The sequence below is a fragment of the Taudactylus pleione genome, unplaced genomic scaffold (genome assembly GCF_031769625.1).
Source record: "Taudactylus pleione unplaced genomic scaffold, aTauple2 ptg002941l, whole genome shotgun sequence".
Classification (NCBI taxonomy): Eukaryota; Metazoa; Chordata; class Amphibia; order Anura; family Myobatrachidae; genus Taudactylus; species Taudactylus pleione.
In genome coordinates this window covers 35,727-62,020 of record NW_028287308.1, presented here as the reverse complement: position 1 = coordinate 62,020, position 26,294 = coordinate 35,727, and the positions used below count along the sequence as shown (strand labels likewise).

General features: G+C 45.3%; 1 protein-coding gene and 1 long non-coding RNA gene across 2 annotated transcripts; both read left to right on the top strand.

The window, feature by feature from the left end:
- The first annotated feature begins 1,085 nt into the window (after positions 1-1,085).
- Positions 1,086-10,575, top strand: LOC148431074 (ciliary microtubule-associated protein 2-like). The gene is made up of 6 exons (XM_088466366.1): positions 1,086-1,103; positions 8,844-8,931; positions 9,481-9,583; positions 9,661-9,783; positions 10,351-10,486; positions 10,553-10,575. Exons 2-5 carry the CDS (start codon positions 8,849-8,851, stop codon positions 10,462-10,464), a joined length of 423 nt encoding a protein of 140 aa, XP_088322492.1. The 5' UTR covers positions 1,086-1,103; positions 8,844-8,848; the 3' UTR covers positions 10,465-10,486; positions 10,553-10,575.
- Positions 10,576-19,151: 8,576 nt separating this feature from the next.
- On the top strand, positions 19,152-22,902 carry LOC148431073 (uncharacterized). The gene is made up of 4 exons (XR_015877270.1): positions 19,152-19,270; positions 20,851-20,979; positions 21,352-21,473; positions 22,728-22,902. It is a non-coding gene; the product is annotated as an uncharacterized LOC148431073 (long non-coding RNA).
- Positions 22,903-26,294: the final 3,392 nt, after the last annotated feature.

Below are 26,294 nucleotides of genomic sequence, written 5' to 3'. Positions count from 1 at the left end.
GCTGACTACCGTACTGTAGTGCCCGATCGGAGCTGCAACGGGAGGGGAGGGGGTGAGGCAGCGTCGCGAAGGGTGTGGGGGCAGCATCAGAGCCCTGGAATGCCTCCCCGCCCCAAGGCGTTTCAGTCGCCCTAGGCATTTGCTTAGTATGCCTAGGGCCGGCTCAGTATTTGTGGGAAGGTACATAAAGCAGTTCATATTCTCTGTAGAGCAATCACAGTAAAATGCACTGACAGGTAGCCACTAGCCAGGGCAGGAGGAGACATCATCTGCAGGTTATGAGGAGACAGGCGCTAACACACACAGGACGCTGCATGGCATCTGACGTCACACCACTGTGCCAGTGCTCTGATTGGCTAGTGAGTGTCATCACGTGATGCGGTAGTAGCAGGGAAGGAGACAGGCGTCTCCGTTGTTATGGTGACCAGGCGCAGGTATGGCGGAGAAGAAGAAGTTTAGTGGAGCTCCCTTCGGCAGCCAGGAGGCCAGGTACAAATGTCCAGCCCAGGACGCACAGGCTGCGGGAATATAATGCTTTTGGGACAGTGGGAAACTAAAGCAAACAGAGACATAACAGCACACCTTGGTGTATGAGAAGGTCTATAATGTTACAGCCTAACTTTCTTTAATGTATCGTTAAGTCAGGGGCGTATCTACATCCAGCGCTATCACACACACACAGCAGCTGGCTGGTTAGTTCTTCTATCATGTATGTGAAACAATGTAGCTGCAGCATGACAGGACACGCTGTCCTGGAGCTGAGCAGCCTAAGCCCGTCCTCCCTCCTCCCTGACTGCTCTGTGTATCGTGTGTGTACTGCTGCTGCGGGGATCACTGATTTAGAGCAGACAGGCAAGAGGCAGCGTCTGCTCTTAGTCACAGGCAGCAGCTTCTATAGCACAAATCCTCCTCCCCAACGCATAAAATTGGCTGGCAGCAAAGTGTTAAACACATAAATTACATACAGTACTTGAAGTTGTCTCTGTCTCTGTCCTCTCTGTCACCCGTCCACTACACCCCACGCTGATTGGATAAGGTCCAATGGTGGGGGTGGGACAAACTTTAAATGACAGGCTACTGGACAAATGATTGCCTGTATAGTGGTGAGTGGACGTGTGCTGTGTGTACACAGGAAGGGAAGTAGAAAGGAATTATGCGTTCCACCTGCACATGGATTCTACTTCCCTATGCTGAGTCTGCATGCTGCATCTGGTTAGACAAGCAACCTGCCAGCCAGGGAGCCCAGCAGCCAGCACCAGCCAGGGAGCCCAGCAGCCCGCTTACCAGTGACAGGGCCCAGCAGTCTTCCAGCCCACCAGAGACCTGCCAGCAATCTGCAACCCAAGTAAGTGGAGTGGGTAGCCAATGATAGCTTTGTCCTTATAGGGCGGTATTCAATTGTTACGCCCCTCGCAGCCCCAGCGGGTTGCGAGCTGAAATGTGCGAAAAGTGACCTGTTTGGGCACCCAAACATCACTTTTCGCGGTCGCACCCAGCACTTTGGTCGGGGGAAGCTGCTTTACACGGCTAAACCTGAACACTTTGGGCGCGATCAGCGCGAAAAACTGCAACAATTGAAAAGCGCCCTGCGATCTCCTGTCACTTTAGACGGGAGATTGGGAGCACTATAACAATTGAATACCACCCATAGTGTAGTAAGGGGGATGAGCAGGAGGGTAACTGGGTAAGAAGTTTGTGCAGTAGTTAATTTCCTGTGTGCCTGTTATTCATAGCAGCCCCAGATAGCTTCATAAAGAGTTTTTTAGTTCTTTTAAAACTGATTAATTTTGTTTTTATTTGCAAATATTTAAGTTATAATTAGAAAGTATAATTATTCCTATAAAAAGGAGGGGAGCGGGAGGGGGGGCGCAGGTCCTTTACTTTGCCAGGGGTGCTCGGACCCCTAGATACACCCCTGCGTTAAGTAGATGGCTGAAATGAGCCCAAGGTATTTTAAAGGGGAGATAGACAATCATTTATAAAGAATAATAATGCCTACAATAGATAATATGGACAAATAATGTTTAGTAATTGAGTCCAAAATGTGGCAAAATATATGCAATAATGAGAATGTGACAACAGTGGGAATCGCATAGATTATAATTGAAATGGCACTAGAATAATAGCAGCATCAATTATAGTAATAGAAGTTGCTTTCAAGTAGAGAACTGTTCTATAATGCCCAGATGTCTCCTGATAAAAAAAAGGTTTACACGGTACAATATTGGTGTAAGTCATTCATGTATAAGCAGCGCAAGAAATAAAGGATAATACTCTGTATTAAGTAAACACACCCCTATTTGCACTTTGGGCCTGATTCGTTACTGATCGCAACTGCGATTATGCACGAAGACGGCCGATTGTTGCGTTTGCATTGCAGTGCGCAAATGTCACTGCGATCGGACTGCGATCGCAGTGACTACACAGGCCTATAACAGAGTGAGTGTTTGGGAGTGGTGATTGGGGGGGTGGTCGGCAAAACTCAGACATGCCAGTGCATTTGAACGCCATTACAGTGGCGTGCATAAATGCCACTTCGATGGCATATGCAGCTTGGGATCTCACTGCGTGCGATGAGGTTAGCAAATTCTGACCTTGTGCAAGTGTGCGTGAGGGTCTGATGGTACTCGTTGCTACCGATGATTATGCAGATTTGCAAAGTATTATGGATGTGAGTAAGGAGAAGTGGTCATCCTTATTTTAGGCTGCGATGGCACTGAGATTGCAAACATTAGCATATTTTCGCTGTGCAATCCGTAATGAATCAGGCTCTTTGACCCTCCACACTGTACCAATAGTTTGGCATTTTGACATTACACAATGACAAAGTCCATTTATACTGAACTCTACCAATAATAATGTAAATTTGCCTTGATGACCTTGAAAAGACACTTTGAAAATTTTTAGGTGAAATGCCAGTTTCATGTTTGGTAAACAGCGAATCGAATTTTAAATGGAAATATAATTTTTTATGTTGTTGATAAATGTGCACTATTTCCCTAGAGTCTATGTTTCTAAAGCATCATATACGGTTCTTTTACCAAAATAAAATGGGCAGACTAGATGGGCCAAGTGGTTCCTATCTGCCGTCAAATCCTATAGTGTATTTTAGCTAGTGGCAGGATTAGCAGTATGAAAGCTCCCACCCATGTTAATACATTTAAACGTGCAGTTGCAGATATGTTATGCAACTTAAAATTAGAACTAAATGTTTATAGAAAAATAAAGTGAAATTAAACCAACTTAGAAAAATATTTTTTTACCATGAAATGCTCTAGTGCTGTCCTTCTGTTGAGATCTTCCTGTCAGGTGTCATACAACAGGGCACAAAAAGCATTTTAAAAAATATTTTTTTTTGGAATAACCGAAAAACTGAAATATGGTCTGGTAATTGATGTATATAATACTGCACCAACACTCATGAAGGGATACACCATAGTCTCCAGCTGAAGTCTAACTTCGCACTATAGGGGCTTTATTTACGTAGTGGCAGGTTTTATAAGCTGACACTTCCAGGGCCGGCGCTTCCATTAGGCAGCTTTAGGCAGCTGCCTAAGAGCGTCGGGACCTGATGGGCGGCCCGCTGAGGCTGTCTTGGAGAGAGGGCATTGCCTTCCCTCTCTTAGAAGCCACTATTGCAGGCTGAGACCCGGTGAATCCCAGTGGCGGCGCCCATTACACCCGCTCCCTCCCACCCAACCGCGGAGAAGACAAACTAAACAGACACACATAGAGGGGAATTCAATTAGAGGCGAAAAGCCATATTCACTTGTTTTTTTGTGAAAAATTTGCCTAAAAAAAAATTCGCCAAATTCAATTCCAGGACAATTTCGCCTAAGTGGAAACAATTCTCCAAAAATGATTCTCCAATCAATAGCTGGTGAAAAGAAATGCAAAATCTTTATTTTGGGGTGTAAACGTGGTGAAAAAACTCTGACCCCTTGGGACAGCCCACCAAAGGACAAATCTGCAAAAAAAACAGAAACAAAAACCTAAGAACACCCCAAAAAAGACATGTCATTTTTGGGGTGAGAATTTAAAAAGTGGGGGGATAAACATTAAAAGTATCGAAATAGACTTCTTGGGGGTCCCCAAGTATGGGTCAGGGGTTTTTGGGATTGCAGGTGCATGCAGCAGGTGGATTTTTCACGTTTTTTAAAAGTTCACTTTAGAGACATAAAAACATGCTAGCACCCTTTTCAAGCACCCCAAATTTGACTGGTTTACTTAATTTCACCAAAAAATACAGCTTTATGCCATTCTTCACCACTTTTACAAAGACGCTAATAGCAAGCAATTTACACAACTTAAGTACACAAAATAGTCTTATTAGGGCTATTAGTACACATTTATATTGATTCCCTAGGTTAATATATCTTTTTCTGGGGTACAGACTCATTTCCCCAATTCTTTCAGTATTTTTCGCCTGTTCCGCAGTCGCCTATTTCCGTTTTCGCCTGTCTTGCAATTGAATTAGGCGAAAAGCGGGGACGAGCATGGAATAAATTCGCCTCTGAAACAGGCGAATGAAGCGAACAGTCGGACAGGTGAAAACTACACCTCTACTTGAATATGGCTCACAATGCTAGAGGCTGCGGCAGCTGCCTGGGTCCTGTGCCGGCGATGTCATTGGCCGGCCCAGTCTGCTGCTCCGCCTCCAGTCTTCAATGTTCCCTGAGTCCTGGTGCTATGTATGCGCCCCTCCTGGACTGATTCCGGGGGTGGATGGGGGTGGATTGGGCTGCCGGGACGCCAGGTCAGTTCACACTCAGCCCGCCCTTCAATATCTGATCCCCCTCAATGCGATCAGGCAGCTGGATGCTTGATGGAGTTAAAAAAAAAAATGGCTGACGGAGCCTTTGCTCTGTCTCTAGCCCCTGCGCCGTCAGCCTCAGACTTCAGACCAGGCAGCAGATGTAATGCAGCACTGAGCCAGGCTGCCAGCGCCCAGCAGCAAACTGCCCAATATTATTGTACAGTACTGCAGCACCAGGTAGGCACCAGCAGAAATATATATAATTCTATAGTGTCCTGTGTGGGTGTGTATATATATATATATTAGTGTCCTAGTGTTCACTCTAGCTCCGGCGGCAGGCAGGGTGCCGGAGCTAGAGAGGGCAACGTTGTGCGCGCGCCCAAAAAGGGGGTGTGTGTATAAGACGCGTCCCCTTTTCGTCATACTTGGGGGCGTGCCCGGCACTTACGGACACGCCGGGCAGCCCCCAAGCGCTGCAGAGAGGGAGAATAGATGCTACCCGGCGTCTATTCTCCGGCGGTGACTGGGTCACCGCACATTTCTCCCCCTGCGGGACACTGCGTCCCGCGGGTGAAGACGGCACCCGCAGGCTGTGAGGGCAGGGCGCTTTTTGCCCTCCTGGAGGGCAGGGTGCTATTTGCCCTCGTATTATACGTGTGTGTGTGTGTGTGTGTGTGTGTATAGATATATATAAGCAACAACTCCGGCACTCCTTCACGCAGTGTAACTTGGACAAACAGCCCACACCTTGCTCCGGTGCCTTCCTTATTAGGAGGACAGCACCCCCAATACACACTGTACAAAAAAATAGGCAGCACTCGGAGACTGGATAAGACTCGTGAAACCCTCAGCCGAGGGACTTTTAATCAATCATAGGTCGACCTTTCGGAGTCTTGCACCCCTTCCTCAGGACAGCAGAATAACACAATACAAACAAACAGACATATTTATATCATAACTACTCACCACTAAACAGGCGCCATGCACACCTGAGCTCCGTCCAGCAGCCGCACTTCCGGTCGCGGCAAGTCCGCAAAAACCGGAAGTGACGTCACCCGGGCGGGACCCAGCGCCATGGCAACCTGCAATAACATACACAGTGCGATCGTGAACAAACTTAGTCATTATCATAATGCAATAGATCCATAAAGTGTATATATCTCAGCACATGTACACTGTGTAAAAAACATAAGATCTGCGTACAAATATCATGCACAGAAAGGATTATACAAACTTTGTTGTGTATAAAAAGTGATACTTACAAAAAGTGTAAAGTGAATACACATACATATAAATACTCAAATAAAATACACATATTCTAACGTGGACATATAACTAAAGATAAAAAATGCATTAGTAACACTATAAAAAACATTTTGCCACTAATGACATTGCCTCTTATTGTCATCAATATGACAAGTAAAAAATCAATACTACATAATGGAGAAATGGAGCCATCTAGTGGGCAAAAAAACACCACTACTACCAAATTTAAATGCATATACAATCCTTAATGAACATATTCATGTCATAGAAGATCCACAACATTGGCATATAAAGCCATCCAAAATTACACAAATTTATAAGAAATTAATAAGACCCAAAGAGTCATTTAACCCTCGAGGAAAAAGAGTATCCAATCTACAGATCCACTGTGTCTCCAATTGCAGGAGTTTCCTTCCTCTATCACCACCCCTTAGTGACAAGGGTACATGGTCAATAATCTTATATCTGAGGGTCGCTATACTGTGTTTGTTATGCGCAAAGTGGCGTGCTACCGGTTGTTCACTACCATTAGTGGAGATAGCTGTTCTAATTGCCGATCTATGTTGAGCCATTCTGATTTTAAATTGGCATTCAGTTTTGCCTATGTAATATAGGCCACATGGGCATATAATAACATAGATGATGAATCTAGAGGTACATGTCAAAGGCCACTTAATTTTATATCTTTTCCCCGAGTATGGATGGAGTATGGTATCCCCGGTCTCAAGATATGAACACGTCGTGCACCCTAGGCACTTAAAACATCCATCTTTACGTGTCAAGAAATTGGGCTTAGGCATAGGTTTTAAAAAATTTGTCACATCAGTTTTAACCACCAGATCTTTGATATTTCTCCCTCTGGTATAGCTAGGTAATAGTTTAGTATTGTGCAAACACTTTAGCTCTGGATCAGATGTAATAATGGGCCATAACTTCTTAGCTCTTTTGTTGGTATATTTGCTCTTAACATCGTATTCATGGACCCATGGTAGCTGATTTAGCTTTTTGTCCTTAGGATCAATTCTCAATAACTCTTCCCTACTCAGACAATGCTTTTTGTCTAGCCTTAATCAATTCTTCCACCGGATACCCTCTCCTCTCAAATTTTTTAGACCTGATATCTAATTGTCACTTCCGGTTTTTGCGGACTTGCCGCGACCGGAAGTGCGGCTGCTGGACGGAGCTCAGGTGTGCATGGCGCCTGTTTAGTGGTGAGTAGTTATGATATAAATATGTCTGTTTGTTTGAATTGTGTTATTCTGCTGTCCTGAGGAAGGGGTGCAAGACCCCGAAACGTCGACCTATGATTGATTAAAAGTCCCTCGGCTGAGGGTTTCACGAGTCTTATCCAGTCTCCGAGTGCTGCCTATTTTTTTTGTACAGTGTGTATATATATATATATATATATATATATATATGTGTATGTATGTAAAAATGCGATGTCTGTCAGAAAACAGCTACAGGCGGCACTCCACGGTCTTTATAAATGAAGAAAAGTGACTTTATTCGCCAACGTTTCAAGACCTGGGCGGTCTTGTCATCAGGGTGCAAAAGTGTGACAAATAAGGAAGCTTACCTTAAATAGCGGTGTATTAACAATGGTGTCCATGAACATCCTCAATCCTGAATATTCAAAATATTCTCCAGTACAAACAGGAATTAGATAATCAACTTTTGGACACTGCAGTATATGAAAAATTAACATATGACCCTACTTTAATATATAAGTCGGAACTGGATTCCACTTTACACACGGCGGTACTTAATCAGCATCTAAGTTCTAATCTGCTAAACAACTGGTGCAACCATTTCCAAGAGTCCCGGTGATTTATACAGTCCTGCGGGAGCCGGAAGATGGCTCCCGCAGTGGGAGCAGCAGCAGCCGCTGAGAGTCTGACAGACTCTCAGCCGCTGCTGATTACACCAAACACGCAGCAGCCGGCTCCGGCGGCTGTGTGTTTGGCAGTGTGTAGCGCTGACCGAACTCCATCCGGTCAGCGCTACACTTGACTCTGGTATAAGCCGAGGGGGTACTTTTTCAGCACATTTTTTGTGCTGAAAAACTCGGCTTATACTCGAGTATATACGGTAGATCACCTGTGCTCAAGCATGGATATCCTTAAAACATGGACTGTATGGCGGAGTTTGGGAACCTCTATCATATGGTCAGGAAGCAATTAGTTACTTATGTAGAATCAGTCATGGCTTGCGGTCACTGGGCCTGATTCATTACGGATCGCAAATCGGCCGATGGTACGTACTTCGTATGCATTGCAGTGCGCGTACGTGAGTTAGCATTGCGATCGATACAAAGCCATCACAGACTGAAGGACAGGAGGGTGTTTGGGGGTGGTGATGGAGGAGTGGCTGGAGAAACGTTGGCGTGCCTGTCCGTTTGAACGCCGTTGCATGGACGTGCATAAATTGTCCACTGCGACGGCATACACAGCTTGAGTACTCACTGCGTGCAACGAGCAATTTATGAGTAAGGTCATACCTGCTGTAATTGTGCGTGAGGGGCCGATGTTACTCGATGTTCCCGATGTATACACAGCACTGCAAGGTATTACGGATGTGACATAGCGGTAGTGGGCGTCTTTATGTTGGCTGTGCGACGGCATTGCGATAGCATTCATTAGCATATTGTTTCAGCACACCTGTGTGCGTAATCGCAGCCGCGATTGCAATAGTTATCCGTAGTGAATCAGGCCCCACTGTTCTTTAATGTTTACACACTTTTTAGCCACGAACCAATGAGTGAACAACAAATACATTTTTTTACATAAATAGTTACATTTAGATTTTCTATCTTATCCCATAGATTTGATGTATCTGCGGTTTATCCTGAATTTAAGAAACCTGGTTCCTACACACAAGTACCTTACTGCAAGAGGGCAACTTCAGAGACAGTGAGTACATATATGATACACCACTGGCTAAGAAACTCTAAAGAACATATTTCATAAAATATTAGGAGGGGAACATGCAGTAGCCAATGGCAACTACATAAATTAATTTGTGTCTCTAGAGTCCTGTAAAGTGATATCTGGTTGGTTGCTGTGGATTGAAACAGTTCATGCTCATTGCACCATGTTATTAAATAAGATCTAGTTGATGAAGTTGATTTTAGATTCAAGAAAGTTTATGAAAGATGTACAGTTCAAGGCTACATCCGAATAACAATAATGTCCTTTTAGAGGTCACAGGACACCACTTACCCCCTCTGTCCCTCATCTACCTAAGCCTCTGTTGATTGCAGGGCTGTATTTTATAGGGTAAGACTGGTTTTCTCTATATGTTTTTCTTGAGAAAGAAAACATTTTTCACGTTTTTTCTTATTTTTAAGTAAGAATGTGAATGTTGGACATAAATTGTATCTGTAAAAAGACTGTGATTTAATCCAGGCAAGACGTTTAGGGCCTGGAACCTATAATCCCTATAATCCTTTCGTTCTGGAGCGAGTTGCATCTACGCCTGGATGGAAAAGCAGAAGAAACAGAACGGCTGACTGTGATGCCACATGTCCTGTACAAGGAAACATGGGAGAGGAACCGTTTGCTGGTGAGGTGAAGCTGTAATTTACACTCTGGGAAACATGAATCAATTTTCTGAAACGTTTGTATGCTTGATTACTTTAGAAGCAAAACATGGGGCCGGGTCGATACAACATAAAGTCATTTCTGGAGCTAATGGAAAAGAAACCTGCCAGCGTGCGAGGACTGTGTAACACTAAAGATGTGCGATTCAAGGACGAATTAAAGGTAGAGCATGTTAAACAGTGATAGAGGAGTTCTAGGAATATGCACAATGATCCTCTACACATTGTGGGTCAGCCAAACTGTAGGCTAGTTCTAGGTACACACTGTGCATTTATGGGACCGATTAACCAATTCCCAGCCTAGTGCTGCCGGCGAACGGTCACAGTAATATAAGCATGCCCTGGCAGCGCCCCCTCTGTTTTACACGGTAGCTTGACCCGACGCTGGCGAAGCAAAGTATTTCCATTTTTGCATGTCCCCGTTGTCGGGTACAGTGTAACGCAATCTGAATAAATTACAGTAAGCTGCCATCTCCATAGAGATTTATAGGGGCGGGGGTAAGCCTCACAAACTGATTTCACTGGTGCTAATCTGTTAATAATGTAATAAAAGCACAGAAAAGCCCTTTGGTGAAAACACCAGAGAAAGGACTTTTCTCATCTTAATAAATAGACACCTGAATCAGTTCTGTACCCCCTTCCTGGCAGTGTGTGAATGATGTCACATGCAGATGAATGTTTGCTATGTGATCTATTTTGTTCATGATTCCTGTTTCTGTCCTCCACACAGAATTGTACCCCAGGACCTGGAACTTACGGCAAAGCAGGGAATCCACACACTCATAGAAGAGAGGGCTTCAGAGTCTGCCAGCTCCAAGGGTATAATGGACAGCGAAACGACTAAATGTGGCTCAGCAAGCAGCAATGTAAGTGATTATGGGATGAGAGGGGCCGTGTGTCATTGCTTTCCTAATGCACTGCTCATATTTCAGGAATGTGTGCCGGGACCAGGAACCTACAACCTAAAATGCTCCATAGATGAAACCTTGAAGCACGTTGTGGGTAAAAGAGGACCTTATGACCTATTCACCGGGCCAAGATCACAGCACATCCTGTACGGACACTTTGCTACACCTGTAAGTATGCTACAAAGTGGAACGCTTCCATTAGAGGTCATTGAATGGAAGATGCTGACCACATATAGTATGTACATGTATAAAACTGAATATAAGAAATTAGGGAACCAGTATATGACGAACGGTACAGGAGGTATACAATAGTATATGCCTGTACTTTTTTATTTTCAATTATTATATAAATGGTATACTTCTCTTTAAGTATTGTTTGTGATTTATGGCTACCATGTAATGATCACAATATTCCCTTGTTTAAAAAAATAAGAAAAAGCAATCTTCTCTGTTCTGTGGCCAACTTGGAAATCCAGAAGACTCTGGGCCTGATCAGAGATGGGTGATAATGCACAGACTGCGACTCTGCATGCAGCGGCTGTGCAATAATATGCTTATGCCACAGGTGGCGTCTAGTTTAAAATGACGCCTACTGTATGCATTGCAGATCCGAGGGGTGCAGCATCGGCTCACTCTGTGGGAACATCTGCCATCTGAGTAACCCTGTGTTGCAAGACGCAGACACTGGCCACGGCGTGCCTCAAAAACGGGGCCGACACATCTGTTTTCAAGACCACCCAGTCCCCAAACTGCCGCAGCTTGTCATTCATGTTGTGGCTTAGGGGGCACTGCTAGCGATCTCTCAGAACGAGATCTGCACATGCACAGATCTCACACCATTGGGTTTGCGTACATCTCTGAATAAGGCAGATCTGACCATCAGGAGGTGAGGTTGAATAACTGCACCCTATACAATACAATACAGTACAATAAAATACAGCCACCCACAAGATTTTATGACCTCTTGATCAAAGACACTGCAGGGGTGGTAAATGAATAAATTGTATGTGGAAATTGCCAGATTTGGCCAACTTTATCTGGAGAAACTTGTAACATTGTAGGTCAAATTGGTGTTATTATTGTCCCACTTGGTGCAGTTATGGGTGGAATGTCTATAATTGTTTACGATTAGGGAACTAATACAGAAAACATTTGAATTTGTTTATTTAAAATATATTTATGCAGCAGGCTCCATAGGGTATCCACAGGGTTACCTTGGGTTATAGTCCTGGCTTGGCCATCGGGCACCACACAGTTAACTTTGTGCTCCCAGCATGCACTGGGCCCCCCTCCTATAACCCCGCCCCCAGGCCAAGGCACCTCAGTTTCAGTTGGTACCCGGCCATAGTCGGGTCACTGCATGGGGGCTGCTGGCAAAAACACCCCCGAAGTTAAGAAGACTGCAAGTGCGGCTAGTGGGGACAGTCCAGCGGAAGCCCCCACTACCCCCACCTACACCCCTGCTGGCGCTGAGCCACCGGTACTGAACCAGGGAACTCGGCAGGCTTTTCTGGGGGTCCCAGCTAGCAGGACTGTGGTCAGGTGCACAGGGAGCAACAAGGTAAGCACAGGGGGCGTCTGCAGACGGAGCCCACTGTGGCACAGTCCAGTGTCCTCAGGGCTGGGGGCTACCTGAGGGGTGCAGTTAGTGGAGCCAGGTACTCATCCTGCGCTACCACTAGACCACCAGGGATATGGGGCTGGAGCATTAAGGAAGCGCTCCAGCATCCTGCGGGTTAATGGCCTGCCAGAGAGGGTGCTTTTCCGGTTTTAGACTATGGGAAAGACCCCTCTCTCACTGCACCAGCTGCCTTTCTACTGAGGCTTGGCGCGCTGGTGCTTGGGATCCTTCCCCACGGCTCCGCCTACAGAACGCACGGTGGCCATCTTGGATGCACAGCAACGCTGAGTAGGAATGTGGAGCCTGGGTCCCCCACCATCCTACCTCTCCTACAGCTTAATGTTTGGTCAGGTAGCGCTATTCCCACTTCAGACTTAGCATCTGAGTGGTTGATGATAGCGCTGTTAGTGCAGGCAAGCGCCGGCTCTGACGTGCGCACGCGTGAGACCCGGCTAGCGACGGGCGCTCCGTTGCTCCGGGTCTTGCACCAAAACGGGGCGGCTATCAATTTTGATCGACAGCTCGCACCATTTTGGAGGCGTGGCAGGGGGGGTGGCTTCACAAACTGAGGCGTTCCCAAGCGAACGCCTGCCGTTTGTGGGTGGCCCCACTGACATCACCAGTGATGTCAGTGGGAGAGCTTCCGGCTCTATTAGAGCCGGAAGCTCTCTGAGGCTTGCGTCCACAAGACCCTACCACAAGCCCCGATGGTCGCGATGGCCTGGCCGGTCGCAATAGCTGTGGGTGGTCACCCACAGCTATGCGAGTTGCCTGGAGGCCGCACAAAAAAAAAAACGCCCTGAACCAGAGCGAGCGCTCTTTCAGAGCATCCGTCTCTGAATCAGGCCCTCGGTCCGCCACAGTACAGAACTTAACGGACGTTTTGCAGGTGCCCGCTCTACGGCCTGCTGAGAGACCATTAGTAGCGCCACTGTTACCACATTATGACGATGATGATGTCAGATGAAGGGGAGCTCCCGGAATCTGACTCGGAACGACCCACTTAAGCGGTTGAGTATAAGTGCAGGATTTATGTATCCGGGCTAATTAAAGCTTTCCGCAGGGTTATGGAGGATGACTGTCTCCCTGAGACTGCATCGTCTTACGCATACTTTAAAAGGTAAGGCGTCAGTTTTTCCTCTCTGGTCAGCTGGTGGACCATATGGAGGAAGCGTGGAAATTCCCAGGCAGAATGTTTCAGCCCCAAAAGAGACTCATATTCTTATCCCTTTGCAGAGGATTACTTCACTAAGTGGGACACCCCTCCTCAGGTGGATTCCCATGTGACACGCCTGATTAAGAGTGCAATCTTACCCATGCCGTCTATGTCCTCATTTAAGGACGTTTCGGACCGCAAGGTAGAGATTTACTTAACATCCATTTACTCTTTGGCCGGGGGATCCGCCAGACTGCTCATGGAGGTCTGTTGGGTGGCTTGGGCCATGGAAAAATGGGCTGATGCTTTTTAATCGTCATTCTCCTCTGATGCTTCTGAGGAGCAGACGGTGCTGGTAGTATCCGTGATTCTGCTACTTATATTAGCGAAGCAGCGTTGGATGTTAGCCTGCTTACTTCCAGGATTTCAGCAGCAGCAGTTTCGGCTTGCCGATCGTGGTGGTTACGTTCTTAGATTCCACGTCTGCATTCAAAGAAGGGCCTGGAAGGCTTGCCGTTTAATGGTCTGGTCCTCTTCGGCCCAGACCTGGATAAAATTGTAAGTACATTGGCAGCTGCAAAGTCTGCATGTCTGCCATCGCCTCAGGCTCCGTCTAGGACTGCTACTTAGGCTGAAAAGACGATCGTCCTCAAGGTAAGCAGAAGGTGCAGTCTTTTCCCAGGCCATCAGGAGCCACCAGGAAGACACCCTAGTCCAAGAAGCGACCTTGGAGTGCTAGACGCCTTGTCACCAAGCCTAGGGCAAACTCTCAGCATGAGTTGGGCCTCCCCTTGGGGAACCCCAGGGTGGGAGGCCGACTTCTTTGGTTTGCCCAGCACTGGTGGATGATTATCACAGACACCTGGGTCAGAGAAGTGGTTTCTCACGGGTACGCCCTCTCCTTCAACAGAAGGCCTCCCCATCAGTTTTGTTTCCTACACTCCGGAGGTAGGCCTTCATTCCACAAAGGCTCTGGAAATCCAGAAAGTGGTAAGTTCTATGCTCCAAGACGGGGTCATAGTTCCAGTCCCCCCGTCCCTCAGGGGGATGGGTTCTTATTCCAATCTCTTTTTGGTACCAAAACCGAACGGTTCTGTCCGTCCTATTCTCAACTTCAAGGCTCTCAACATGTCTCTGAGGGTCCCTCGATTCAGTATGGAGACTCGACGTTCCATTATATTAGCTATGGAACCTGGGGATTTCATGGTGTCCCTGAATATTCAGGATGCCTACCTGCATATCCCCATTGCTACGGCTCCTCAGAGGTTTCTCAGATTTGCTGTATTGGATCACCATTACCAGTTTCAACCGCTGCCGTTTGTTCTTTCCGCGGCTCCGCAGGTGTTCACCAAGGTAATGGCGGTCATGGCGGCTCGCCTGCGGTTACAGGGGGTTCGCCTGTTACCTTTCATGGACAACCTGCTTTTCCTAGCAGGGTCTCCGGAGGTACTTCGCAATCATCTGCAACTGACAATATCGGTGTTGCATACTCACGGCTGATCGATTGGAAAAAGTCCTCACTGATGCCATCTCAGAGGATGATGCATCTGGGAGCACTGTTGGACTCTCAGCAGCAGAGAATCTTCTTTACAGAGGAGAAGATCTCAGCCCTACATACCAGGTTACGTTCCTGTCTCCAGGGTCGCCAGGTGTTCATTCACTTGGCATTGAGATTACTGATTTCCATGGTGTCGACATTCGACATGGTGGAATATGCCCAGTTTCGTTCAAGACCTCTACAGAGGCTGATCCTCTTCAGATGGGATGGATCACATGGTCGGATTAAGGATTCTGCCTTTGAACCTCTATACACCCCTGCCTATACCTTCTGATATCCTGCCTATAAACCTCTAAGGACGACGCTATTTTGCGTACGCAGTTATACAGTAAATAAAGACTCCAGACCTAGAACCTGTGGTTCCAAAGCACAAAATATTATTCAAGCAAAAGTACAGTCAGTTACACGCTAGTTATAAGTACAAATTTAGCGCAAAGGAATTATACAGACCCAAGTACAGTTATACATACGCAGCGCTCTGGACCAGATGTAGGCATCAGCAAGAAACCCCTCGTCAATCAGCATTCAGCACGAAGACTCGAAACCCAGGGTCAGAGCACACATATTTATACCCTCCAGAAATAGACAACACAATAGAGAAGTTTGTTGCTAATACCATTGGTCCTAAAGGAGAGGGCATATGTTACAAGGCATTTAACAGGTTGGTTCAAATATACACAGTCCAGCCTCTAACAACTGGTGGTCTCTGGTTTCCCACCTCATGCAAATCCTAATGGTTGGTCATATAATGTTCATTTTGTTGCTTGAAGTCTCTGCGGTCCATAAGTTGAGAATGCCTGTTGCGATCTCTACATCGATGTTACCGGAATACTGTTGAGAGAGTATGCATCAGTACAATACCAAACATGGCTTACTTATCACATATAAAACCTTAGTTACAAAATAATCTTTATTTCATAGCAATTATAGTAAATGTGCATACTTGAATCTTATACCTTAAAGCTTTTGGAACCTTGTATGTGAATATGTAATGTGTGAGTATGTGGGGATTGATGTAAAGACGCTAGTTAGGTTTATCTGATTTGGAGCAGATGTGCACGCATGCAGCTAATAAACAGCGTTCGCATGCAGGATATTGTGCATTCGCTACTGAGCGTCATGTTAGCAGCTTAACTGTGCATAATGTGCGGTGTTCATGCATGAGATTCCATACGGCAGTGTTCATTCCAGGAGTACTCAACTCTGAAGCGGACTTCCTCAGTCGACACGATGTACATCCAGGGAAGTGGTCACTTCACCAGGAGGTCTTCCAACTCCTGGTGGACAAATGGGGTTTTCCAGAGATAGATCTCATGGCCTCCAGATACAAATGCAAGCTAAGAGTGTACGGGTCCAGAACAAGAGACGCAGAGGCTCTCCTGGTAGACGCTCTGTCGGTTCGGTGGACCTTCCAGTTTGCGTACCTGTTTCTTCCTTTCTCCCTTCTTCCTCGGGTATTGAAGAAGTTCAAGCAAGAGGGAGGCATGATCCTGCTGGTGGCTCCAGTGTGGTCGGACGTCACTGGTACTCAGATCTTCAGAGTCTCTCCATAGACGCTCTGTTGCTGTTTCCTCAACGTCCGGACCTGTTGTCTCAGGGTCCTTGTGTTTACACGGATTTGAGTCGTCTGTCTTTGACGGCGTGGGTCTTGAGACATCCATGCTTCGGAAACCTGCTTCTGCCAGGATTTACCACAGGGTATGGCATACCTTCTTTGAATGGTGTCGCCCCAGGGGGTACGATTCCCAGGTATTTCGGATATCCAGGGTTCTGGCTTTTCTCCAGGCAGGATTAGATAAGGGTCTTCGTCTAGCCTCATTGAAAGTACATGTTTCCGCACTGTCTGTGTGGTTTCAGTGGAGGATTGCTCCACTCTCGGATGTTCGCACCTTTTATGCAGGGTGCTCTTCGCATACAGCCTCCCTTTGTGCCTACTGTGGCTCCTTGGGAATTGACCTCCATTTGAACTACTGGGCTCAGTGGATCTCAAATGGCTCACAGCTAAGACTGTGTTTCTCCTGGCTATTGCTTCCGCCTGGAGGGTGTCAGATTTGGGGGCTCTTTCTGGTTTTTCACAGCAGCAGGGCAGTGCTTCGGACTTGCCTTGGGTTCCTGCCTAAGGTGGTCTATAGTTTCCACATTAATGGGGAAATTGTAGTGCCGGCCTTTAACTCACAAGACCTTGTGGTACGAGCTCTACGGTTTTACCGTACCAGTTCCCTTAGGAAGTCGGACACTTTGTTCGTCCTCTATGGTTTCCATAAGAAGGGTTGGCCGGCCAACAAGCAAGCGTTGGCCAGGTGGATTCGCATGGCGATTTCTGAGGCTTACAGTCATGAGGGCATTCCTGTTCCGCCCTCTGTTACTGCTCATTCTACGAGGTCTGTGGGTCCATCATGGGCAGCTCCTTTCTGCACAGGAGCGCCCCCACCATTGAGGATACTGCTTTGGGAACTCCCAAGGTATCCCTGTGGATACCCTATGGAGCCTGCTGCAGAAAATAAGAGAGATTGTAAGAACTTACCTTTGTTATCACTATTTCTGCAAGGTCCATAGGGTTCCACAAGGAGCCCACCCTGTCGCCCTGTGCTTCATATGGGTCTGGTTCTGGTCACCGATTTTCCGTCTCCCTGTTGTGAGAATGTGATTCTTGTGTATTCCAGACTTCCTTCTCTCTTTTTCTCTCCTCCTATGGCCTTGGCTTATTACTGAATTGAGGTGCCTTGGCCTGGGGGAGGGGAACCCAGTGCATACTGGGAGCACAAAGTTAACTGTGTGGTGCCCGATGGCCAAGCCATGACTATAACCCAAGGTATCCCTGTGGAACCCTATGGACCTTGCAGAAATAGAGATATCAAAGGTAAGTTCTTACCATATCTCTTATTTTATATTATTTATATATATAATAATCTCACAAGTTTCACACTATGGGGCCGATGAGGGGTTGAATGTAAGTTGGATGCAGTTATACGCTACTGTGCGCACAGGAAACTAATGTGGTTGATCACCTGTTTGCAGAGCTGTACGCATTTATTTATTTACATTTAGAATATATAATGCTACGCTTTACAAAGAACAATTCAGTCCTTCACTGCCCCAATGGTTCTTACAATCTATGGTCCGTATCCCATGAACATACATACACACTAGGGTCCTTTTTTATCAGAAGTCAGTAAATCTACGCTATGTTTTTTGGAGTCTGGGAGGAAACTGGGAGAGCCGAAGGCCTTGGTCAGGAACTGAACTCCTGATCTTGGAACTGTGAGTCTGCAATGCTAACCACTATACCAACTGTGCTGTCCCATCTGTTCAGCCCACTGTCCCTATGCATTTGCTCGCTTTCATAGACACCATTGTTATGAATGCACCAGTCTGATAACAGCCATATCGCTGTGTACACACTACTCTGCATAGCACGCAATTCTGTTGATAGGCCTGCGAAGCGGTCATGCGACTGAGTTGCATAGGACTCAGCTATGGAGCATACACAGCACAAAAACACTCAGAAGCCAATTGCAAAACAAAGTTACGTTCAAATCTGCATCGGCCCTTACATTGGGTTTCCTGTTCTTTGGAGAACTGGACACAAACTGCCTCATCTTTTTTGCATTTACTTTATAAGCATAGATACTGTTTTACATACCATGCCTACCTATAAGATTAGTGCTTTGAGTGGACATCAGGGACATGAATATCCACAGGATTTTTTTTTTATGCAAAACTCGGCCTTTCTGCTATCAGTGCTGCTACGCCAATCATGTGCACAAAATTCTACTAGGGTCGACCAACAACGGCTCTGTTATCCATGGCTAATGGTTTCAAACCATCAGTAAGAAACCATCAATGATTGAGCCATCAATGGTTTAACTCTGCGCATGCGCTGAACACAGCCGGCATTAGCCATTTGGATTTTGCCATTGATGTTCACCATTGGTGGCCTCCGATTGACGGTAAAACTAGTTATGATCGACATCAGACCATCGATGGTTGCCAATCATCAATGGCCAACCCTAAATTCTGCTTCTAGTATTCCTGATTCAATACAGATGGAGGTTAAAAATATGACTGAATGTGCTAATAGAAGTGTATGAAATATATTCACAGTGCACATGATATAGCTTCAGAACATCACGTGCTAGACTCAACCCACCTACATTCTCCCAAAAAGGCAAAAACAAGTGGCCAGAATATGGTGGTTATTCTGTGTGTGTATTTATGTCTGTTTCATTATATCCCTAGGAATGTTATCAGACAGAGCTAGGATACTTTGATGCAAAGTCATTCATTGAAGATCTTGAAAATGATCAAAAAAAGAAACATGGCAAGTTTGGAACAATTCATCGCTTTCCAAAAACTCCAACGGACAGGATATTCTACAGCTCGCTTGCCCACTGTCCCCGGCCACTTGTCAGTATTCAGGATTTGATTATCCAGTACAAACCATTTGCAGGATGTCTGCTTCAAAATCTAGCCTGTATTACCATGGAAACTTGGATGGGTGTGAATGTATACAAATGCACCCTTTATGCAAATGTACACAACTATGGATGGGCCATATAATATGTTTCCATTACTTAATTGCATATTAAGACTTAGCATGATAAAATAGTATTTTGACTCCTGGCTGCAACAAGTGTTTTGTGCACTAACATTCCTGTAAGCTCAGAATTTGGGTTTAGTTGGCTGAATCCCATGGATCTAAATGAATCCCAAATGTTTGAGTTGCTGTTAAGGTCCATCCAAGTCTCCAACAGAATCCTGAATTTGATACATTCCTTAATACAAAATGTATGTACTGTACATATAGAACACAGCTTTCCAGAGCTGGTTATTTAAAAGGACTGCACATACAGTATGTTAAAGATGGAAGGAACTGAGGGGCTAAATAAGGCATTGGAACTGCTGTGCTGGTGTCTATTGGGCAGCATGAATCGTGCAGAAATGATATATTGGGGAAGCTTATACTTGGCCATCCCACTCTTGCGTCTCATATATAATTATAGTAGCCCACTGATGCTGGCTGGTGATCACGTACTTTCATGCAAGTGCTACACCACATATGCTACATAAAGGTAAATGAAGACACTAGGGGATATATTTAATAAAGTGAGAATTTTTAGAGGTGGATATGTTGCCCATAGCAACCAATCAGATTCTACTTAACATTTAACTAGAATCTAATAGTTAGAATCCGATTGGTTGCTATGGGCAACATCTCCACTTCTAAAAACTCACTTGAGTAAATGTACCCATTGAGACCTATTATGAGTATGTTCCAATGCCGATATTCTCGCATTGGTCAATGTTTTTTCAACTTTACATGCGTTTAAATTTCAGCTTGAGCGTCCCACAGTATGTGGGTACAAAGTCGCAGGACCCAATGATACCTTTGCATGGAATCAGAAATGTATTGGGCATTCCTGAACGGTAACTGGGAGGTGGCTCTTCTGACACAGGAAGATGCATCTTATGGGTGTGTTATGGGAGTTTTGCGGGTGTGTCGCAGGAGGGGTTTTGGAATCAGATGCTTAATTGCGTGCATTGGAGGCCACACTCTGACGGAGAATCTGCACCTAGCAGTGACGCACCAAGCAGTAATGTAGCACCTACAGATGCACAAAGTGGCTGTCTCAGTCCTTGCACATTCCTGCGCACGGCTGTACACCAAGTGCTTATTGTAGAATTAGCATAAAGTCACAGGTGAGACTGTGACAGAAGAGCGCAAACACGTACGCCACTTTGTCTGGCTCAGAATCAGTCCCTAGAGGGAGCAATAAAGTGCACATGGTTAGTGGGGTGATCTGTGACAGTCCTCCTAGTGACTAGCTTCCAGTATCAATACTAATGACACCTAGGCAATAACATCTGCAATGTTTATGTACGCGCAGCAAGAGTTCTTACAGGAAGTGTCTGTGCGGCCTGTTATGCCTGTGTTATACTAATATACTGTGTGTCACCGCATCTTGATCTATTGTTTTTCATGATAGCATTCCCCAGGTCCTGGTTCCTATGATGTAAAATCAGTGTTCGCTTCTGTGAGGCAGTCCTCGGTTCCCTTCCTGACCTCTGCTAAGTGATTTGACAGAAAGTCATGCAGAGTCCTCTTTGGAAGTAATGTAAGTTTATTGTGCATAGAATATAGATGTTCTTTTTATTTCTGCATTACTGGTGCTGACTCGGCCTAAGTTAGCTCTTCCTAAGATTTTGGGTTGCTCTGCACAAACTTACACAGTAACTCCCTGAGATCTATGGGTATTTCGCACTCACATTTACAGCAAGCTTTTTATTTTTTTGCTTTATAGTATAAAAATAGTTTCAAATACTTTTAGCATTTTCCTTCTGTTCGCCACGTTTATGAATATGGACCCTGAATTAGTACTGTCTTCAAATTGAAAGCTTATGTCTTAGACAGAGTATTAGAACCTCCGGATTATCCAGTCCCCTTGTTTCTCACATTCAGTTAATCTACTGTACTTGTCACATTGCAGAACCCAGTCGGCGTTGGTCGATACGATATCAACAAACCCACAAGTGGCAAAACTTACCGATCCGCATTTCTCTCAAAAACCGCACGCTCTTTCTCTGATCGGGAAAAAGAAAAAGCTTTCAAGTGAGTTACAATTTGGTTCTTTTGCATTCAATGGTTAACATACCCTAGTACAGTGGTTCCCAAACTTTGTTTGGTACATGGTCCCCTTAGGTCCTCAGCATTTTTTTCACAGCGTCCCTAGGCCAGGGGGGAGCTATTTACTAAGATCAAGTGCATTCCAATCAGCTCCTAACTGCTGTGTTTGAAAAATGACAGCTAGGAGCTGGTTGATTGGTACTTTAGCTTTGTCCACTTTATCTCCATCTAAAGCTTAGTAAATAGACTCCTCCATTAGCTTCGAGGTTCTGTTGGAACCTTGTGCACTAATACAATGTGGGTCCTATGACAGGAATTCCTAACACGTTTTTTCTTGCACCCCATAGAGGTGCAAGCAAGAGTAAGCTAGACTTTTCATCAGTAATAACCTGCTGTGTGCACAGTTGGAACTTCATACTTAAATGAATCTCCCCCCCAAAAAACATAGGGGGAATAGCTGGGATGAGGGACAATGGGAGATATACCCACAAAGGATTGACAGAGAAACAGGTACATATTACATTTTGGAGATAGAGAGGGACAGATAGGGACACAGAGAGGGAGCAGAGATGCACACAGAGGATGTGACAAACTTGGGTGGGTGGACCAAAGTCAGGGCTGGACTGGTGAAGAAGAGACAACAATGAATTCTCCCATCAGGACAGGAATCTGTGCAGAGCGCTCATTCACCCTTGTTGTATTGGCAGCAAATATTTGGTGCTCATTAACCTCTTCTCACTTTGCTGCACAGAGAAGGAGGGAGGAGAAATGAGAAGACAGATGGGGCTGTACAGCACAGCCACACACAAGTAGTGCAGCCTGTGTAATTGGCTGCACTCTGACGTTCTAAGGCTAACAGGTAGCACATGGCCCAGCCTACAAATATGGTGGCCCAAGTAATTTATTTGCACCCCAGGTACCACAGAACCCAGTTTGGGAACCACATCCTTAGTATAATATATACTAACATGTGATTAGCAACCAGTGGGCTCACTGAGGCTAAAGAGCTCTAGATGCTGCCTTTAATTTATTCAAACTGTACTAGAAAAACTGATTGGTTGCTGAGTTACAGCAACTTTTGTGTTCTGTTATCTGTGCATCAGTCTCAGAAATGTCCCCCTCAGTAGTGTATTGTTTATACATCCTCTTAACATGTAAGTTGTGCCCTACAAGAAGATGGACTTGAATTCTCATTCTGACGGCCATTATATTTTCTAATTCCACTGTTTGTTGTTCTAGGGAACGGATCCAGAGATCACACAGTACTTTGCCTGTTCAGCCATTAGTAGCACCGGCTAATGGTCCTCTACTACAATCTACTACTACATGAGAGAGAGGATGAGGCTTACCGGACATCATTTTGGCTGAGAACTTGAAATGATGGATAATCTAATGTTTTATGTGTTAAGAGGAACTGTGGGAATTAATCATTAACATCTTAATGCAAAAATCTGTCTATTGCTATTAATTGCACACGTTACTCATTTTCATCAGGATAATTGTTATATATAGTGGTCTGTTTCTTATATGTTCCAGGAGATATTCAATAGTTATTACCTCTTGTTATTTTATGAAGCACTCCCAGGTTTTCCAACAGCTCAATTCATAACACTGTCCTTCAGTGTAATTGAGGGATTCAGCATGGATGGGTAAATGAATTAGAGTCCTATGAGGGAGTAGTCACTGCTGTTATCTTTCAATAATAATTGTTGGCAATGATATCCCCCTCCGATTAAATAACTTCACCATTGACACTATAACAGATTTATATTCAACTCATAGGGTGCTACCGCTAATAACTACAACATGATCATGTTCAATGAAATGAGAAAGGAAGTTATACTATGGTGGTGTACATAAGTAACCCACTAATTATATACTGCAATACAAATTTTAATGATATATTAAATAATAATATACTAAAAGCCCAACAAACAAGAAAAAGAGGTAAACAAAGGAAAGCCATAGTAAGTTTTTCAGCGAATAGAACTCACAGTATTATGCTTTAACACACTAGAAGGATCCAATTTTAAAACCACACTTTATATACATGAGTGCCTCCAACTTGAAGTATAAATGAATGACAGCACAGTAGAAGCAGATCTCACTACTTGTACTTATGTGGATGACAAAGGAAACGAATCTGAGGAATCTCCTAGTGGTGCAGGACATAACCCTGCTCTCTGGTAGGAAGATGTGCACTACTATGGTTGGAGAGAACAAAGATTTTATGCAGGGCTATATTTTATTGTTGTAAATGTGAGTGTTTTTTATGTGAAAAATATATCTGTAAAAGGCAGAATACCAGATCTGTTGTTTCCCTTCATTTTCCACCACAATCGCAACCAGAACCAGAACCAAACCCACCACTTATTAAATGTACCCCATGGTCTATAGAGGAGATAGTTCTCCTACACAAACTACAGGGTCAATGCAGAGTTGAACGCAACTCTACCGCAGATGCTCCCTCTTTACGTGCATGGAAAAGGATGCGTATGTTCGCCTGGAAGCAGAGCTGTATGCATCTGTGCTCTGCCCTGCCCACTATCCATATGCGTAGCTTATTACTTATCAACATCAGCTCACACGTGCACCAGCCTATACTTGGGGTAAAAGAATTGTCTGAATTAGCTGTATTTACGCTTCCATCCAACTTTGTATAGCCTGCAATTATGCACTGTAAGGAAATGCAAATATTCATACCACATAAATTGATATACAATTAATTAAAAAGGAGGACTTATGACTGTTAGAGGGAAATTAATCAGACCCTCTAAAGTAGGGGTGGGCAATAAGCGGCCCCCCAGTTGTTGTAGAACTACAAATGCCAGCATGCCCTACTAAAACTGTTACAATGCATGCTGGGATTTGTAGTTTAACAACAGCTGGAGGGCCTCTTTTGCTCTAAAAAGAGTGGACAAGTGAAGTTGCCCATAGCAACCAATCAGCTCCGAGGTAGCATTTATCTAGTATATTCTATAAAATGATAGGTAGAAGCTGAGTGGTTGCTAAGCCCAACTTATCCACTCTTTAGAATGTTTGATACATCACCCCCCAAGTCATCTACTATAGCATACACTACACCCATCACATCTCACACACAGAGTTGTGGAGGCTTACGCTACTTCCCACAAGGTTGCCTTATAATTACATCTTTCTCACTTTCCTGTACCTCTGTTCAATTCTTTTGTATTTTTTTCCCTAGTATTTAAAGCTCTAATATAGGTGGCGTGATCCTGCAAGTCATATTGTAGGACATCAGAGCACCCATGAAAGTGTTACAGGAGCACAGAAGAGAGATATATGTGGAATCTTTAATAACTAAATGTGCGAAAGTTGTAATATTCTGTTAAAAGGACTTACAGTTTGATGTGGTCTTTGATGGAACCAAGTAAACACCTGCTGTCACAGCACCAGCAATATACCCACTTTCTACTAGTAGTTTGTGCTGGCTCACATGGGGGATGGGTCTAGTGAATACCCCAGTATGGAACAGGGCCACCCTAAGGACATAATTTGCTTTGTTGTGAGCTATGCACATTCTGTGGCCCCCTGGCTCCTCCAGGCAGCAACTGAGAAGTTTGGGCCGAGGTGACAATAGAATCATGAGACATGTTGTTAGGGATAGGCCGGGGGTCAGGAGCTGGCAGCACAGCACTGGGAATCAGTACACAAACCAAAAGTCAGTCATTAGCAAGTGTAGGGTTCAAAGTTGTACGCTAATCTGATGTTCACGCAATTGAGCGATTATCGATGATCTACGCATGCGTCACAGCCACAATGAGCACACGTGGCGATTGAATTGCGATTACGGTGCAGTGATTTGCAAGTGATGGACAGGAAGCGAACATTTTGTGGGAGGTAACTGGGAGTGTCAACTAAAATGGAGGTATGTTCCGGGCGGTTCTCCAGCTGTGTCTGTGATCCAGTACGCAGATAACATGGCTCTGGTGGACATTCTGATTGGCCAAAGACTCACTCAGGGAGTCGATGTTTGCATTATCTGTGTCCGATGCAGCGAATGTGCACGCAATTGCGGCAGGTGTGATGGCTCAGGTGGGCATCTCAGTACAAGTCCCGGCCGCTGTGCCATTAGCATATTCTCACAAATCCTCAACTGTGAAAATCTCATCTGTGGCAGCAATAGCGCACAGCTCTGAGTCAGCATTCATTCATAGATCTCCGGGGAGCCAATACATGGAGTAATGACCGGTAATCATCAGAGACGAGATGGAATACAGCGAGACCTGCAGGAATGCCAGGCTTGGTACTGTCAATAAGAGAGAGGTTATTTCATTTAATAAATAAAATTATCCACCATCCATGCGCTTTACCGTCGCAAAACGGCATATAGCATCCGCCTGCATCGTAAATCTCTTCTTCCACCAGATAGAGATGAGAGGATACTTGTGATGTGGGCACTCCTGTAACTGCCTGATATCACATCGCATAGAACTGAGGGCCTGATTCAGATCTGGTCGCAAGCGCTGAGCGCTCGCAACGGGGTCGATGGTGGCCCACAGCGCATGCGCACAACGGAGCCAGCTCCGTCGTGCGCATGCGCGAGACCCGGCTAGTGACAGGCACTCCATCGCTAAGGGTCTTGCAACAAAGGGGGCGAGCTGTCAATGTTGAGTGACAGCTCGCCCCCTTTGGTGGGCGGGCCGGGGGGGTGGCTGCCCAAACGGAGGCGTTCCCATGAGAACGCCTGTCGTTTGGGGGCAGCCCCACTGACATCACTTGTGATGTCAGTGGAGAGATTCCGTCTCTGTTAGAGCCGAAATCTCTCTGGGGCTTGCGGCCACG

Bases quoted from the DNA above. Each gene is read 5' to 3' on its own strand.
- LOC148431074 (XM_088466366.1), top strand. From the start codon at position 8,849: ATGTATCTGCGGTTTATCCTGAATTTAAGAAACCTGGTTCCTACACAC. The intron at 8,932-9,480 runs GTGAGTACATAT...TTCGTTCTGGAG, and splicing joins AGAGGGCAACTTCAGAGACA to CGAGTTGCATCTACGCCTGG. The intron at 9,784-10,350 runs GTAGAGCATGTT...TCCTCCACACAG, and splicing joins GATTCAAGGACGAATTAAAG to AATTGTACCCCAGGACCTGG.